General features: G+C 37.7%; 2 protein-coding genes across 2 annotated transcripts; both read left to right on the forward strand.

The window, feature by feature from the left end:
• Positions 1-6,717: 6,717 nt before the first annotated feature.
• On the forward strand, positions 6,718-7,943 carry LOC132638753 (putative F-box protein At3g16210). The gene is made up of 2 exons (XM_060355528.1): positions 6,718-7,476; positions 7,741-7,943. The coding sequence occupies exons 1-2, from the start codon at positions 6,965-6,967 to the stop codon at positions 7,742-7,744; spliced, it is 516 nt and encodes a 171-aa protein (XP_060211511.1). The 5' UTR covers positions 6,718-6,964; the 3' UTR covers positions 7,745-7,943.
• Positions 7,944-16,217: 8,274 nt separating this feature from the next.
• On the forward strand, positions 16,218-18,218 carry LOC132637951 (F-box protein At3g07870-like). The gene is made up of 3 exons (XM_060354957.1): positions 16,218-16,984; positions 17,412-17,484; positions 18,165-18,218. The coding sequence occupies exons 1-3, from the start codon at positions 16,218-16,220 to the stop codon at positions 18,216-18,218; spliced, it is 894 nt and encodes a 297-aa protein (XP_060210940.1).
• The last annotated feature ends 403 nt before the right edge of the window (positions 18,219-18,621 follow it).

Here is an 18,621-nt window from a genome sequence, read left to right on the forward strand (position 1 = left end):
GTGGTGCATCAAGCAGCAACACATCAGAGATAAATGCAAATGTTATTGCTGGTATAATTACTAAGTATTCTGGCACCTGTTTCTCAATTTATAACACTAAATCTTGGATCATAGACACTGGTGCTTCTGAGCACATGTGTTTTGAGTCAAGTTCCTTTCTTAAACTAACATCTCTACCTATGCCTCTGAGTAAAAATTTAACAAACTCTTACAAGATAACAGTCACACATGTAGGAACTATTAGAATCCTGCCTTATATTACTCTATAGAATGTTCTTTTTGTCCCTTCTTTTAGATATAATATGTTATTTGTGCATAGGTTTTGTGGTCAATTCTCTTGTGCCCTTAATTTTGACATTTCTAGGTGTGTAATGCAGGACCCTTTAATAAGGAGGGTACAAGCTTTTGGTGAAGCTAGGGAAGCTCTTTATGTGCTGGAGCCTACCAAGTCTAATTATTGTCTAATCATATAGTTTCTTTACCAGAAGGAAATTTTTCCAATCCTAGTTCAGTTTGTGTTCCTTTTTCTGCTAGTGCAGTTTCTAATGTAGCCTTATGGCATGCAAGACTTGGTCATTTACCTTATCCAGCAATGAAAAAGTTCAGTTTCATGTCTTTGCCTTTTAATGCCATTTGTACTTGTGATATTTGTCCACTTGCAAGACAGACTAGAAAACCTTTTCCTACCAGTCAGATTAGCTCTAACAGGATTTTTTGAGCTAATTCATATTGATACTTAGGGACCTTTTAAGATTGCTACATATAATGGTTATAAGTATTTCCTCACTATTGTGGATGATTTTAGTAGAGGAACATGGACTTTCTTGTTGACTGTTAAGAGTAATGCTTTCTCAATTTTAAAGGATTTCATGTTGATGGTTGAAAGACAGTTTGATGTGAAAATAAAGAAAATTAGATTAGACAATGCCCTAGAATTGGGAAAAGGGATAGAAAAAGCTGGTTTTCTAAAATCACAAGGTATAATTCATCAAACTTCATGTGTTGAAACCCCTCAACAAAATGGGATTGTTGAGAGGAAGCACAGACATCTATTGGAAATAGCAAAGGCCTTACTTTTTCAATCAAATCTTCCTAAAGCCTACTAAGGAGAATGCATATTCACTACTACACACTTAATCAATAGAATTCCCTCTAATGTTCTTAAGGGAAAGACTCCTTATCATCTTCTTTTTGGTAAAACACCAAATTCTAACAACTTAAGAATTTTTGGGCGTCTATGTTATGCTTCTACTTTAAAAGCAAACAGAAACAAACTTGATCCTAGAGCTACAACTTGTGTATTTTTGGGTTATCCATAAAGTCAAAAGGGATATAATTTGCTTGAGTTGTCTACTAGAAAAGTTATTGTGTCCAAAGATGTACACTTTCTTGAAACAATTTTTCCTTTTTCATCATCTTCCACTGTTGCTCCAACTATCTTTTCTAGACAAACACGTGATTCTGAACAAGACATACCAACTTCACCATCCACTTTTCCTTCTATTCCTTCTGTTCCTGATCCTAGTACACAACTATCTGACCCTTCTATTCCTGAATCTATTTCCCAATCATGTCCTCTTATTGACCATATTATTCAATCACCCTCACCATCTATTCAATCATCTTCTGATCAAAATACACCTAATGTCTCTCCTACTGCTGCACCTATTATCCCTACTTTACCAACAAGGCAGTCTACTAGACCACATAAAACACCTGCATATCTAGATGATTTCATTTGCAATCATGTCTACCTCACAAATGTATCCAAGACTTGTTTTTTCCAACTCTCTCAAACTTCTACCTTTTCTTTTGTAGCTTTGTCTTTACCAAACCAACAACTATTGGGATCTATTACTACTATTACAGAACCATCCAGTTAAAATGAAGCTTCTCTCCATCCTGGATAGAAAGAAGCAATGAGCAGGGAACTACAAGCTTTGAAGGACAACAATACTTGGGAGGTAGTTGTTCTATTTATTGGAAGAAAGGCTTTGCCTAGAAAATGGGTGTATAAAGTCAAGCAGAATTCAAATGGTTCACTTGAAAGACTAAAAGCTAGACTAGTTATCAGAGGAGACATACAAAGGGAGAGTTTGGACTATAATGAGACTTTTTCCCCTATCAGATGTATTCTAACAGTTGTTATCAAAAGGGGTTGACCTATTTATCAGCTTGATGTGAACAATGCATTCCTGCATGGAGATCTTCAAGAGGAAGTCTACATGAAGTTTCCAACAGGTATGCTTGCACCTAGTCCTAATCATGTTTGCAGGCTAAGGAAATCATTATATGGGCTCAAGCAAGCTTCAAGGAAATGGTATGCCAAGCTTGCAGGTGCCCTGAGTTTCAAATGTTATTGTGCCTTTAAATGACTACTCTTTGTTCTTTAAGAAAAAGGGTGATTTCATTTCAATTATTGCTGTCTATGTTGATGATATTCTCTTCACTAGGAATGCTCCCTCAGAGTTTGAAGCAATTAAGCTCTTTCTCAACACTGAATTCAAAATCAAGTATCTGGGTGAGTTACACTATTTTTTAGGCATGGAAATTCTCTGAGAACCATAACGATTCATAGTAAGTCAAAGGAAATTTACAATGGAACTATTATAGGAGTTTGATTGTGACAATTTACCTGTAGTTTCATCTCCTCTTGATCCTTCATTAAAAATTTGTGCCTCATCAGGACCTCTGCTTGCTAATCCAACAATCTACAGACGAGTTGTTGGAAAACTCAATTATCTAACTCATACAAGGCCGAATTTGTCTTTTGCAGTATTGACTTTGAGTCAATTTATGCAACAGCCTTGTATGGGTCATTTCATAGCTGCTTTGCGTGTGCTACGTTATTTACGAGTTAATACTAGTCAAGGTTTGTTCTTTAACTCAGATCCATCATTTTCCCTAATTGCTTTTTGCGATGCAGACTGGGCATCCTGCAAAAATACACGCAGATCCGTCGATGGTTTCTTTATAAGTTTAGGAGGAGCACCTATTTCTTGGAAATCGAAGAAACAAGCTTCGATTTCCTTATCCTCCGCTGAATCAAAGTACAGATCTATGAGAAGGGTAACATCAAAACTTACATGGTTGACTAGTCTTCTTGAAGATTTGTCCATCACTCCATCTTTTCCTATTCCTCTTCACTCGGATAGCAAGGCTGCTATACACATTGCTCGAAACCTGGTCTTTACCTATTTTCATTTTCAGATAATGAAAATGGCATTTTCAGGTAATCGAAGTCTTTGTTGTGTCTAAAAAAAGTAAAAGAAGATGGGCCATCAGATGAACAAAAGGATGATATTGGGCCACTTATTATTCAGCCCAACAAGACAAACAAAGAAATGAAGCCCATTTCGATTTCCAGTTGTCACATCTGTGATATTTCCCAAAATATACAGCTGTGATATTTTAGGAAACTTCCTAGTCTTTTCTAGAAACTTCCTAGCATAGAGTAGGGTATATTTTCATAAAGTTTGTTATCTTAGTAGCCAATAGCAAGTAGACAAATTGCATAGGATTTAAGATGTTTGTTCTTTATCTTTTTATTCATTTACTTGTATAAATACACAGTTTGTGTACAAGGAATATACACAGAAAATTCTCATATACAAAGTTTCTTTAGATTAGGCACAGCCCTTAGTGCATTGCCTACACTGAACCATAACTTAAGTGAGGCGATATGCCGTTCCTGAGCTTTTCTAAACTTCAGGGGTTAAGTGTGTCTTAAATGAGCCTTTGACAACACAACTTCAGAAACATTTGGGAACAAAAGCAAAATGCAAAGAATTAAGTACTATGCACAGACAACATAAAAGATTTTGACGCAGTCAGTGTATATAACTTAAACCTAAAATACCAACAAGATTCAAAAGGATTTCCACCTATTATCCAAGATCACCGTGATCTCTGTTGAGTGAAACAAGGCTCCCGGAAAAAGAAAACCTTGTTGATGATCTGCAGCAATAAGACTTGCCATATTCGCTATGGCATAGAACCGGTTCATCTTCAGGAAGTTTCAGCTATACAGCATCTCGTTCATCACTCCTAGTGATTGTTTTACAATGCTCCCTTCTGTTAGATAAAATCAAGCCATCTTGATCACATAGTCACTTTTCCAAGTGAATAAACAGAATCCTGGACTCCATAAGGAATGACATTTATACGGTGACGGAGCCAGGATTGTCGCTAAAGTGTATCAAAATATAAAAAGTAATTAGACAAAGAAGCACAGGGATTCAACATCTACTATATTTACATAATTAATATTTTTAAACTTGTATATGCAGTGTAATTTCCACCAAAGGGGGTTCAGATGATACGTACCTATAATTAAACTTAGTAATCACTTCTTTATCCAGATCAATAGTTAAAGCAACATCACCAAATCTACCCCAGAAGGTACTACTCTTATACGTCGGAAAAGTCCACTGGCACTCACATCTCTCTCATTTCCAGTGACTTCATCACTACTCGAGCGCGAGTTCCTAACCCTTTTCTAGGTATTGTGATTCAACGAGTAAATTTCAGTCCTGTAATAAGGTTTTCTCTCATGTTGATGTACCCTCACTACTTTGTAATCATTGCTATTAGGAACAAATCCAAAACCAAAGCTAACAGCAACATATCCCAAATGAGCAATTAGCTTAGCCAAAGCTTTGAATTCATTAGTTAAAGGGTTCCACAAGTACACATACGTAACATGGGACAATAAAGACCCACAAATACATAGTTTTCCATTAACAGGCTTCAATAGCATGAAATCAAGGGATTGCAATTCTATTGGAATTTTAAATTTGCATTTCACGTCACCGGGGCACCAAACATCAGTGTTCCTCATCAGTGTGTATTTTTTATCAGAAACTTGGTTGACATGAATGACAATTTCGCGTGTGGATAACATAGCACTCCATGATTAGCAAACGCAATGGAACCGAAAGAGAGATCTAACTGGCAATCTGTTGAGGATATTGATTATAACGTCGAATGGGAGATCAGGAAGATTCATTTCCAAAGAAGTACCTGCAGTGCCATCTTTCACAGCCTTTAATGGCGGATTATTAGTTTTTGTCGCCATTGATAATCTCCATATGCCAATAATAAAAGGTGAAATATGAATTAAGAAGTTATGAAAATGACTTCCCATGGCTATATTTACTGATCTTAGAACTAGAACAGAATTTGAGGTGCATATATATTTTCATCAAATCAAATATTATGATTTTTATTTAAGCACATTTAACCCTGAATTAATTAAAAATTATGTTTCTATCCCTTCACATAGGAAATATGTTATATTTATATTACTATTATTGAAATCTCAACAAAGCATGTTCCCAAAAGATGATTTTCCGCTGCCGAACATTGATTTGCTTGTGGACGAGACTATTGTGAAAGTATGTGTACTACTCTTTTATGATGATTGGAAATTCTCGTCGTCAGCTTCCTTCCACAAGGTAGAGTTCGTTTCGTAATAGGATCCCCGTTGGGCTTTTACAAAGCTTGGCCCGCTTTCGCATTAACTCACCATTTGGTTATTTGGTTCGTATCAGCCCAAGTATATCCTAAAGTTCCTTTTACATGCTATGTTATCCTCAGAGATGATATGTAATATATGGGCAACTAGATGATTTAATAGTCAATAGTTAGTTAACTTTGTGAAGATTACAACAGAAGGATAATGATTAGTTGATGGTTAAATGTGCTTAATCAAATATCATAAGGATCTAAATAAGAATTTGTCAATATTTCAGGGTATAAAAGGTGCAAATTTCCCTATTAATTAAGTTAGATAGTAAAAATGTATTATGAAAGAATTCTGCCATTAAAATCTTGGGTCAACGTATAATGAGGTACCACCAAGGGTTTTGGTGGGACAAATAGGATCCCTCAACTCTTAATAAGAAGTCCGGGTTGAGTCCTGGGTAATTAGGATAGGGAGTGTTTCCCCTTTCAATGAGTCTTACACGACACTAATCTGCATTAGTCGGGACCCCAATGTGGATACCGAACATCGGGTGAAAAATCGGAAAAAAACGTAAAGTGAGGCATAGATTCCTTGTGGATATCCAAACAATTAAGCCACATTTGTTTGCAATTTTTAATATCTAATTAAGCTGATATCCTTTTTGGTCTTATATCTTCGTTAACGTTCAAATTGATAACAAACTCCCTCCTTTTAAGTATCTCTACCAAATCTCTCCATCTTTTAAGCAACTTACTCTCTTGTGAACTATTCTAATTTCTACGGGGAAAAACTAATCACACTCCATATAACTATATAAGTAAACAAAGTATATTACATAATATATTTCTTACTAACTTAATTAATAGGGGAATTATCACCCGTTATATCCTGAAATACTGACAAATTCTGATTAGAGCCTATGATATTTGGTTAAGAACATTTAACTTTCAACTGATCATGATCCTTCTGCGTTACATTTATACTGTTATACTTCATATTCGAGTAATAACATTTAGTTCTAAAAATGATATTATAACATATTTTTTATATAGAGGGATCAAAATGTGCTTAGACAAAAATCAGAAGGATCAAAATACAGTTAAGTTATTTCATTTGATGAAAATATATACGCACCTCAAATGCTGGCTCTACTTCTAAGATCACTAAATATGGCCATGCGAAATCATTTTCTTAACTTCTTAATTCATTTTGCACCTTTTATTGTCATATGGAGATTATCAATGCCGAAAACACCTCATAATCCGCCATTGAAGGCTGTGAAATACGGAAAAACAAGTACTACTTCTTCCTCACAAAGAGAAACAAACCTCGTTGATCTGCCAATCGACATTATAATCAATATCCTCAACAGATTTCCACTAAAATCTCTCTTTCAATTCCATTTCGTCTGCAGAATGTGGCGTGCGTTGTTATACACACCTAAAATCGTTTGTTAATTATGTGAACCAACTTTTTGATAAAAAATACACACTGCAGATGAAAAGTGATGTTTCATGCCAAAGTGATGTGGTTTGGAAATTTAAGATTCCAATTGAATTGCAATCTCTAGATTTCATGCTATTGGAACCTGTTAATGGAATACTCTGCATTTGTGGACCTTTAAAGTCCCATGTTTCTTATGCGTACTTGTGGAACCCTTTAACTAATGAATTCAAAGCTTTGCCTAGACCAATTGTTCATATGGGATATGTTGCTGATAACTTTGGCTTTGGCTTTGTTCCTAATAGCAATGATTACAAAGTAGTGAGGGTGCTTCAACATGAGAGAAAACACGATGCGTGGATTGAAATTTACTCTTTGAATTGCAATTCTTGGAGACGTGTTAGGGACTCGTGCTCGAGTAGTGAAATCACTGGAAATGAGAGTGAAGGGAGTCTCAATCGCTATGTCGGGAGTTTTTCGGTGTTTAGGGACTTGAGACATTTTCCAGGTGATGGTGATTTAACTGTTGATCTGGAGAAAGAAGTGATTACTGAGGTGGATTATAAGTACGTATCATCCAAATTCCCCTTCGTCGAAAATTATACTGTATATAGAAGATTAAAATTATTATTTTTTATGTAAATATAGTAGATGTTGAATCCTCTTAGCTTCTTCCACTTATTTCTTTATATTTTGAATGCCCTTAGTAACAATTTTGGCTCCGCCATTGATCCATTGTGTTTATGACATTTCTTATGGATTCCAGGATTCAGTTTATTGACTTGAAAACACAACTAAATAATCGTGATGGCTTTATTTTTATTTAACAGATAGAAGCGTTGTAAAGCAGTCACTTGGAAGAATGAAAGAAATGCTATATATTTGAAATTTCCTGAAGATGATCTGGTTCTATGCGACAACGATGACGGACGGAGATATTCATCAAGATTCGATTTCACTGGGAGCCTTGTTTCACTCGACAGAGATCACGTCAATCTTGGCTAATAGGTGTGAATCCTTTTGAATCTTCTCAGAATTTGGATTCAAGTCATATACACTAACTGTGTAACACTCTTTTACATTGTCGGTGCATAGTGCTTAAATTATTGAATTTTGCTTTTCGTCCCAAATGTTTTTGGAGCTGTGTTGTCAAAGACTCATTTAAGGCCCGCCTAAGCTCTGAAGGTTAGACAAGCTCAGGGAGGGCATTTTGCTTCGCTTAAGCTACGGTTCAGTGTAGGCAATGCACTAAAGGGTGTGCCTCATCTCCCAAGAGTTTTATCTTTAACAAAGTGACCCTAAACAATAAATATAACCAGCAAAATAGATATATTAATCGTTAAGGAAAATATTATAAAGGGTTGCACCTTTGTTTACTAAAACCTTGCTTACTTTCTCCATATAGCATTCAGACCGAATGACTCTATGAAATTACGTTGATACTTCCACATATTATGGTTAATGTAAAAGATGTCTCTTTTTTATCCCAAGGAATCTTTAGAATACACACTGCTTAACTTTCAATTCGCCTCTAACCATCAAATAAAATGTGAATAACTCGTCTTCCTCTCTTTGAAAAAATGGGCGCTTAAAGCCCTAGTAGACCTGGAGTGCTTTCTAAAGGTTATAGCCTTTGACAACACTGTTTCTGGAGAGCATAATTTTTGTTCTACTGATTAAGAAGCTTCTAGTGGTATTTTTCCTGTTTTTTGCAGATGCAGCTAATTGTGGATTACACTGCAGATGCAGCTAATGATCATAAACAATATAGAGTGGTTCCTTTTTTGGAAATCTCTAACAAGTGATTGGAGCTTATTATTTGTAAACATTAGATCCTTATACTTCTTGAAGTTTTCCTAGTGCCAATAACAGAGAAACTTTTAGCACTTCTAGATGATCCTCTTGATGCTTGTACATACTTTAGTTGGTTAAATGTCGACTCGCAATACAAATATTTTTCACTTTTATAATTTGCATCTAGTTCTTGTAGCTAGTGGTAGATTTCTTAAGTCTTGTACAGAATAATTTGCATGTATTAACTTCTGTTGTATTTACAACTCGAGAAATGTGTGTTTGTTGAGAACTTCACTATTGGAGAAAATAATTGAGTCCCGAGACTTTGATGCAACGTGGCACTTCCTTGACGATGATATATACAACAACGACTAAAGCTCAATCTCAAACAAGCTGTGGTCTGGTACTGGAACTGTTCATAGTACCTCAATGAAAGTATGTACAGAAAACTCTAGTTCTCTGTGCTTAGAATCATAAATCTTCTTCATGTGATTCTGTCCTGCTTCAATCTTCTCCCTGTCGTACATCCTTATAAGATGTGAGCTAGCAATTGTTGTTCCAGGACTCTAGAATCATTTCAAGAAGTAATGTTAGGTATGAGAAAGATTGGAATTTGATTTCTCATAAGGTTACTCAACTATCGTAATTATAACACAAAAGTCAATTAACTTTGTTTTGTAACTGGAAAGTCACTCAACTGTCATCTTTGTAACACAAAAGTCACTTAACTTTGTTTTAGAAAGTCACTCAACTTTTATCTTTGTAACACAAAAGTCATTCAACTCATTTTAGTCAACTTTTGTTGACGTGATATTTTTTTAAAAGTTAAATCCTTATTTAATATAAACCACCCATTTTTACCATTTAATGATCCGTCCCACTAAACCGACCCGCTATCCAAATTTTTATAACAACACACTAAAGACTGAAATTTTACTAGTAATTTTTTACTGGTAACATGACTGGATTCTCCTCCCTACTCAAGCCTTAAAATTTTGCCTCAAGTTCATCTGGTTACTATGACACCACTGCTAAGATATTTGCAAGTAGTAACAGTTCTTCAAGGAATTTTATATATTCAATTCACAAAATATTAAGTAAATCAACTGAGTCTAGTTGTAACTTTGATCTTCTTTTCATTTATGATGTATTCAGAATACAATTCCCTTAAGCAAGTAGCTTGAATTTTACAAAGAATACCATAAGAAGTTGGTAGTGATTGCAGGGAAAGTAAATGCCACATGGATAATCAACATTTCAATCACTTAGTTAATGTTGGAGCCAGGAAGTAGTGATTTTGTTCAAAACTACTATATTAATCATCTGCTCTACAAAATTTACACTACTGATCAGTTCTCAGACATCCTCATCAAGTCCTGCACTAAATTCATTGGATAGCATGTCAGGTTAGTGGGGCGGGTCACTAAATAGTCAAAATGGTGAGTTTATATTAGATAAGGATTTAACTTCTTAAAAATGACACGTCAGCAAAAGTTCACCAAAACGAGCTGAATGACTTTTGTGTTACAAAGATGAAAGGTGAGTGACTTTCCAGTTACAAAACAAAGTTAAGTGACTTTTGTGTTACAATTGCGATAGTTGAGTGACCTTCTAAGAAATCAACTCCAAAGATTGAGATCATCATGCTAGACTTTGGAGGGAGATTCAGCACTTTTGACAGCCTATGTTGCTCGGACTCTTCAAAAATGTTATTGCACCTGTATCGGATCCATCAAAATGCATTTACTTTTGTAGGATCCGACACGCACCCCTTGACATTTTTTAAGATTTCGAGAAACATGAGATAAAATTATATGAGACTTGGGTGATTCTGCTCTGCCTAAACCTTGATGGGATAGTCGACGTTAGTAACAAGCGGTTTTGGTCACCCCACACACACACAAAAAAAAAAGATGTACTTTTATTGTTATCATTATGTTGTATGCATAAATTGTGAATGAAGAAAATTTCTTTGATTTTGCTTACATATTTTCACTTTTCAAATGGTTTGCTTTTAGACGATTTAATTAAGCTATCCATTAAACATTAGCTGATGAAAAGTGTAGCTGATTCGTGAATTTCAAGAATTCAATTTGATTATTTCATACTACTGAATTCAAATTCAAATTCATTATTTCATACTACGTAATGAGAATAAGTCGATATAATCATCATATTACATTCAACATCTCAATTTATAAGAGCTTTTCTATTTGGAACTTTTTGGAAAATTTTACACTATTTCACTAATAATATTTGTATACGGTAAAAACCGGACGCGAGGCAAACCGGTGGAGCGAGGGGCCGACTGATCTGCCTTCTTCGTCAATGGAACGACCAAGCCCGGTGACCCAAGCATTCGTGGATGTTGGTCCAAGCATTCGTGGATGTTGGTCCGAGCATTCGTGGCCGTTGGTCCGAGTAGCCGTTGGTCCGGGTGGCCGTTGGTCCGGGTGGCCGTTGCACGCGGGTCACGCGCCAGTAACGTCCTGTCCTGGTCAACTACCCACCATGCGTGTGTCAGACGGCGCCGTCAGTCTAATCCCACCAAATCCGTGCAGAGCTGTCCTTGTTGATATTATTTTATTAGCTCACATCATATGAGACCCATGGAGGTCACACTATAAATAGAGCGCATCCCTCTCCTTTGCAGGGGCTGGCTCCCCGGGATCAACAACATTTTTGTACTAGAAGATATATACAAATCTCTCTCTCAATATTAGATTTTGGTCCGGAATCATTGTGTTCATCTCTATTACTTGTTCAAACAAATAATACTTATATGTTAGTAGATGTATAAATCCACAGTGGTCCTCTAAGCATCATCGTTTTCTTCACATCTTAACCATACGAATCTTGTATCCACCAAATATATCGAGATTCAAACACATATCCTATACCCGCGTACAAATTCAATTGATTTACCAAATTTGGGGTGAACAGTTTGGCGCCCACCGTGGGGCTAGGATAATAGTGGTCTTTGATCTTGATCTCTATCTTACCCATCAAAATCGGAAACATCTGCTGTCCGTCTCGGAAGAAACGGACCAAATGGCTAACAGTGGGCAATCTGGTCACGTCAACAACAACGAGATCATGGCCGAAAATGAAGGCAGCGGGCCGGGAGGATTGCCAAACCCCATTGACCCTTTAAATACTAACAATTCGATTACTTTGTCCGGGACACAAGTCCGGAAAGAACCGGATACCCCGAATGATAATATTGACTTGCGTTTAATTTTTGAAATGTTGCAGGAACAGAGAGCGGCGATTGCTGAACAGGGAATCACAATAGCCCGGTTGCAAAACGGAGGAGATGAAGCAACCCCGGGGAAGACGAAGGGTGTTGTCGAAATCGGAAGAAACGAGCCACGGATGGTCGAGAGTAACGGTTCCGGAGCCGGTTCCTCCACCGAGGTTCTAAAGATGCTCAAAACTTTGGCAAAACGGGTAGACTCGACCGAAAAGAGTGTCGAGACGTATAACTCCCGGGTGGATCAAATACCGGGGGCTCCACCTTTGCTAAAAGGGCCAAACTCGAAAAGGTACATTCAAAGGCCTTTTCCTCCGAGTGCGGCCCCGAAATTGATCCCGAAGAGGTTCAAAATGCCGGATATCCAAAAATATGACGGCACAACGGACCCTTGCGAACACGTGACCTCATACACATGTGCTATAAAAGGCAATGATATGGAAGAGGATGAAATCGAATCCGTGTTGCTGAAAAAATTCGGGGAAACTCTGGCAAAATGAGCATTGACTTGGTACGATCATCTGCCCGAGCATTCAATCACTTCTTTCGAAACGCTCGTCGATGCCTTCATAAAAGCACATGCCGAAGCCAAAAAGGTGCAGGCTCGGAAGGCGGATATTTTTCGTATTGCCCAAAGAAACGATGAGTTACTGCGTGAATTTGTCAGCCGGTTCCAAAGGGAACGAATGGAGCTTCCCCCGGTTCCGGAGGAATGGGCTGCACAAGCTTTCACAAAGGGGCTCAATGTTCGGAGCTCGACGGCTTCGTTCAAATTAAAGGAAAGCTTGGTGGAATACGAGGCCGTGACATGGGCAGATGTCCATAACCGGTACGAGTCGAAGATTCGGGTGGAGGATGACCAACTCGAGCTTCCCCCGGGGCCCGTAAATATGAACAAAAGTCTGGAGAGACCAAGGAAGAATTACGAACCGGAGGCCAGATCGTCGAGGGAGAGGTACCGGCCATATTCTCATCCAGAGAAACCAAGCTTCAGGTCGGACTAAGGTATGGACTCCTCGTGTTTTTCTATTTGACCTCTTTTTTTTTTTTTTTTTTTGCAGGAAGTCAAGTACCGGATAAAGTTAGAATCTAGGACTGAAAACACGTGTTGCACTCTTTTCCTTAGTACGGTTTTGTCCCAAAATGGGTTTTCCGACTAGGTTTTTAATGAGGCAACGAGTACAACGTGTTACTCAACAAAGATAAGGGACCAGCACCCAGAAACTCGAGGTCACACCCTCCGAAGTGGGGGCTTGATAACACTCACCCGACCTCGCAGCTCGGATAAATACTAGGGGACTTATACCCACATCGAGGTTTACCCCGGTTAGTGGAAAACGGAGGGGCTCAACAAGTCAAGACCGGACCAAACGATCATAACGAATCGTGTCCCATTCAGCATTTACTACGGCAAAACAAAGGCCCGGCCACCGGCCATAGCCTTCGACCTAAGGACCAAACGATCATAACGAATCGTGTCCCATTCAACATTTGCTACGGCAAAACTAAGGCCCGGCCACCGGCCACAGCCTCCGATGTAAGGACCAAATGATCATAATGAATCGTGTCCCATTCAACATTTGCTACGGCAAAACTAAGGCCCGGCCACCGGCCACAGCCTCCGATGTAAGGACCAAACGATCATAATGAATCGTGTCCCATTTTTCATTTACTACAACAAGGCAGAAGGAATTAAAATTCTCATATGTACAAACATTTTGCAAACGCAAAAGCTGGTATAACAAAATCTTGGGTGTCTTTCTGTTAAAAGGATTTCGCCCCGATGGTAACCGCCGTATTCCGGCACTGCCCCACTCACATACTCTATATCGAGGATTGTGCCCGAAATTCGACAAAGGCGACAAGGTCACAATGACCCAAGCCAAAGCTCGACAAATTCCCTCAAAACGGGGACTGCTACATCAAAAACTTTGCCAAGGTTGAAAAAATACCGACCCTGAAGAAAATGCCTATCGTAATTCGGAGGCATTTGAACTTATGAAGCATCGGATAAGTCCCACGGGCACGGTGAATTAAGGACTATAAGTCGACCTGTCCTAAAACGGACCAACGATCATGACCAAAATAATGGCAAACATTCAAAACAAAGAAATAAGAAGGTAACGACGAGCTGACAGGGCCACCGGTTTCGGAAATTATCCACTCCCCGTTACTCCGATAGATCGGAGATCCGGGAAGTGTGGGGCTATCTGTATACGGTAAAAACCGGACGCGAGGCAAACCGGTGGAGCGAGGGGCCGACTGATCTGCCTTCTTCGTCATTGGAACGACCAAGCCCGGTGACCCGAGCATTCGTGGCCGTTGGTCCGAGCATTCGTGGCCGTTGGTCCGTGTGGTCGTTGGTCCGAGTAGCCGTTGGTCCGAGTAGCCGTTAGTCCGGGTGGCCGTTGGTCCGAGTAGCCGTTGGTCCGGGTGGCCGTTGCACGCGGGCCACGCGCCAGTAACGTCCTGTCCTGGTCAACTACCCACTATGCGTGTGTCAGACGGCGCCGTCAGTCTAATCCCACCAAATCCGTGCAGAGCTGTCCTTGTTGATATTATTTTATTAGCTCACATCATATGAGACCCATGGAGGTCACACTATAAATAGAGCACATCCCTCTCCTTTGCAGGGGCTGGCTCCCCGGGATCAACAACATTTTTGTACTAGAAGATATATACAAATCTCTCTCTCAATATTAGATTTTGGTCCGGAATCATTGTGTTCATCTCTATTACTTGTTCAAACAAATAATACTTATATGTTAGTAGATGTATAAATCCACAGTGGTCCTCTAAGCATCATCGTTTTCTTCACATCTTAACCATACGAATCTTGTATCCATCAAATATATCGAGATTCAAACACATATCCTATACCCGCGTACAAATTCAATTGATTTACCAAATTCGGGGTGAACAATATTATTTTATAAGAGTGGTATTTCCAAGATTCAGAATTTATTTCACTATTCAGATATTTAAAATCTCTATCAAAGACATAGAAAGAATCTCTCAAGAGTAAGGAGAAATCTCTCATTTCTATTGCTGATGAGACATTTATGTATTCTTGATCCAAAGAAAAAAATCGAGATGTGTTTTATAAAGTCTATATCGTACGTAGCACCCAGTCGACAAGGATTGGTTCCCGTCATCCTTAACCAGAGATTATGGGTTCGAGCCCTGTGTATAAAAATAAAAAATCATAGTAGGGAGCACTTTGATTTAATGAATCTTACACAACGTGAATCCGGACTAATTGAGGGTCTAATGCGGATACTAGACACCTCATGGGAAACTAGTGAGACATAAATTATTTGTGGATAGTGACTACACTGGCAAAACCCTACTTATTTTTTGCATATCTTTCCAACAATTAAGCCATATTTTTTGCCATTTTTAACATCTGATTAAGCTGATATCATTTTTTTTTGTTTTTAGATGTCTTCCATCACGTTAAATTGATAACAAAATCCCTCCTTTTAAGTACTACCAAATCTTTCCATCTTTTAAGCACCTCACTCTCCTGTGAACTATTCTAAATTTCTAACGGAAAAAACTAATCACACTCCATACTTATTAATAAATTTAGAATAGTTCACTCCGTACAACTATTCTATGCTAGAAAAAGTCAGTCTGCGTTCAAGCGTTTTACTAGAACTTCCTCAGTTAACTCGGGGAATTCAATTTCTTGAATAAGCAAGGAATAAGCGCTACTAGCGTTGGTAGGAGCGGCGGGATGATGATGAGTATATAAATCAATAAAGACCAAAAAAGAATAAATGGCAAGAGAAATTCTTATGATATTTCATATTTAATCTTCACCTAATCGTGATCCTTCTGTGGTGAATCTTCTCAAACTTAATAAACTATTAACTAGTAAATCTTCTAGTCACCCTTTCATTATGTACATCTATCTATATTGTTACTCCATAATCAGAGTAGTAACATTTAGTGCTCAAAGTAATCTAGATATAACATTTGTATAGGGATAAAAACTTACATAAGTATAGGGTTAAATGTGCTTAGACAAGAATCGCGAGGGTCAAAATAGGTTATACTATCAGAGGCTTCACGTTCGAGGCTGAATATGGAAAAAGAGCTTTCCCTTAAATGGGTCTTACACGGCACGAATACAAATTAGTCGGGCCCCAATGCGGGTAATGGACACCTAATAAAAAACCAAAAAAAAATAAAAAATCTGACTTGATGAAAATATATATATCCTCAAATGCTGTTCTAGTTCTAAGATCAGTTAATATGGCCATGAGAAGTTATTTTCACTTCTTAATTCTTACTGTTTTTGTTGTATTGGGATCATCATCTATGGAGAAAAAAACTAAGAATCAGCTATTGAAGGCTGCGAAAGACGGAAAAACAAGTACTTCTTCTTCATCTCAAAGAGAAACAAACCTCGTTGATCTGCCATTCGACATCATAATCAATATCGTAAATCGATTGCCATTTAAATCTGTCTTTCAATTCCATCGCGTTTGCAAATCGTGGCGTTCTCTTATATCCACACCAAGAATCGCCTATCATATCAACCATGTATCTGATAAAAAATACACACTGATGAGGAGCATTGATGTTTCGCGCCAAAGGACATTTAAGATTCCGATTGATTTACAATTCCCAGATTTCATGCTATTGCCCCCTGTTAATGGAATACTCTGCATTTGTGAACCTATATTATCCCATGTCACTTATGTGTACTTGTGGAACCCTTTAACTCATGAATTCAAAGCTTTGCCTAAGCCAAGTGTTCATTTGGGATATGTTGCTGTTAGCTTTGGCTTTGGCTTTGTTCCTAATAGCAATGATTACAAAGTAGTGAGGGTACTTCGACATGAGAGAAAACCTGATTACCAGACTGAAATTTACTCTTTGAATCGCAATACTTGGAAAAGGATTAGTAAAATCACTGGAAATGAGAGAGATGTGAGTGTATTCCGCTCTCGTAGATATTGCACTGGTGCTTTGACTGTTGATCTGGAGAAAGAAGTGATTACTGAAGCGGATTATAGGTATGCAACATCTGAATCTCCTTCGTCAAAAAATACACTTCGTATACAAGGTTAAAATTATTTTTATGTAAATATAGTACAGTCAAAGTCAAGCCTCTCTATAACAGGTTGTTTGTTCCAATATTGTTTGGCTGCTATAGCAAAATGTTGTTATAGAATATATAATGTAACATAACATGAAAGATTGGCTCCACAGAAAATATGGTTGTTATAGTGAAATGTGGTAGAGGATGACAGTTATGGAGAGTTATGATTGATGGTGAATCCCTTTGCTTTGTGTGTTTACTTCGTTATATTTTGAATCTCCTTAGTGACAATTCTGGACCCTCTGTTGTGTATATTACATTCCTTTATGGATTCAGGATTCTGTTTATTGACTTGAAAAATGACTAAATGACCGACACGGCTTTATTTTCTCTAAATGAAGGAAGCATTGTAGAACAATCACTTGGAGCAATGAAGGAGGTGCTATATTACTGACATTTCCTGAAGATGATCTGGTTCTATGCCGCAGCGGATATTGCAACAGATCATCAACAATGTTCGCTGGGAGCCTTGTTTCCCTCAACAGAGATCATGACGATCTTGGCTCATAGGTTGGAGTCCTTTTGAATCTTCGTATATGGATAAGCTATAGTATACACTAACTGAGTAAAAATCTTCTACACTGTCGGTTAAATTCTTTGCATTTTTTTTTTTACCAAATGTTTCTGGAGTTGTGTTGTCAAAATGTTCATTTAAGGCGCACTTAAACCCTGAAGTTCGAAAAAGCTCAGAGAGGGAGTTTCGCCTCGCTTAAGCTGTAATTGTGTATACTAAGGCGTGTGCATCATTGCCATGAGTTTTATCTTGAACAAAGCAAATATAATCAGCAAAAGAGATATATTAATCATTGACTAAACATTTTAAATGAATTTTATACTTTATTCTAGCATTACATAAGTATAGTTTTACTTCTTCTTCATTGCGTCTTTTTTGTTAACTATTGGCCACACTTTAATTCTGCTTTGCGCTTAAAGCCCTAATAGACCTGGTGCACTTTCTAAAGCTTTTTGCCTTTGACAACACTGCTCTGGAGCATAGTGAAAAACAATGTAACATTGGCATGTTAGGCCTTGAAGATCATAGCTTTTGTTACTGAGTAAGAAGCTTTTAGTACTAGTGTTTTTCTGTTTTGCAGATGGGGCTAATGATTAAGAACAATGAAGAGTGGCTCTTTCTTGGAAATCTCTAATAAGTGACTGGAGCTTATCATTTGTAAACCTTAGTCCAGATCCTTATATTTCTGAAGTTTTCAAAGTGCCAATAAGTATCATCTGGTTTCCAAGCTTTTAGCATTTCTTGATGATATGTACATACTTTAGTTGGTTAAACATAGTTTTGAAATACAAGTCAATATAATCGGCGTTTTCTCTTTTTTTTTTTTTAATTTGCATCCAGTTCTTGTAGCTAGTGGTAGATTGCTTAAGCCTGTTCTTAACTGCTGTACAGAATAGTTTGTATTCATGGTCTGTTGTATTCACATCTTGAGAAGTGTGTGTTTTTTCAGAACTTCATAAGCACATAGTAGAGCCCCAAGACTTTGATGGAACGCGGCCCTTCCTTTATGATGATATATACAACAACAACTATAGCTC

This window comes from Lycium barbarum, chromosome 4, assembly GCF_019175385.1.
Source record: "Lycium barbarum isolate Lr01 chromosome 4, ASM1917538v2, whole genome shotgun sequence".
NCBI lineage: Eukaryota > Viridiplantae > Streptophyta > Magnoliopsida > Solanales > Solanaceae > Lycium > Lycium barbarum.

Bases quoted from the DNA above. Each gene is read 5' to 3' on its own strand.
- LOC132638753 (XM_060355528.1), top strand. From the start codon at position 6,965: ATGAAAAGTGATGTTTCATGCCAAAGTGATGTGGTTTGGAAATTTAAG.
- LOC132637951 (XM_060354957.1), top strand. From the start codon at position 16,218: ATGGCCATGAGAAGTTATTTTCACTTCTTAATTCTTACTGTTTTTGTT. The intron at 16,985-17,411 runs GTATGCAACATC...CTCTAAATGAAG, and splicing joins ATTACTGAAGCGGATTATAG to GAAGCATTGTAGAACAATCA. The intron at 17,485-18,164 runs GTTCTATGCCGC...TCTGTTTTGCAG, and splicing joins CATTTCCTGAAGATGATCTG to ATGGGGCTAATGATTAAGAA.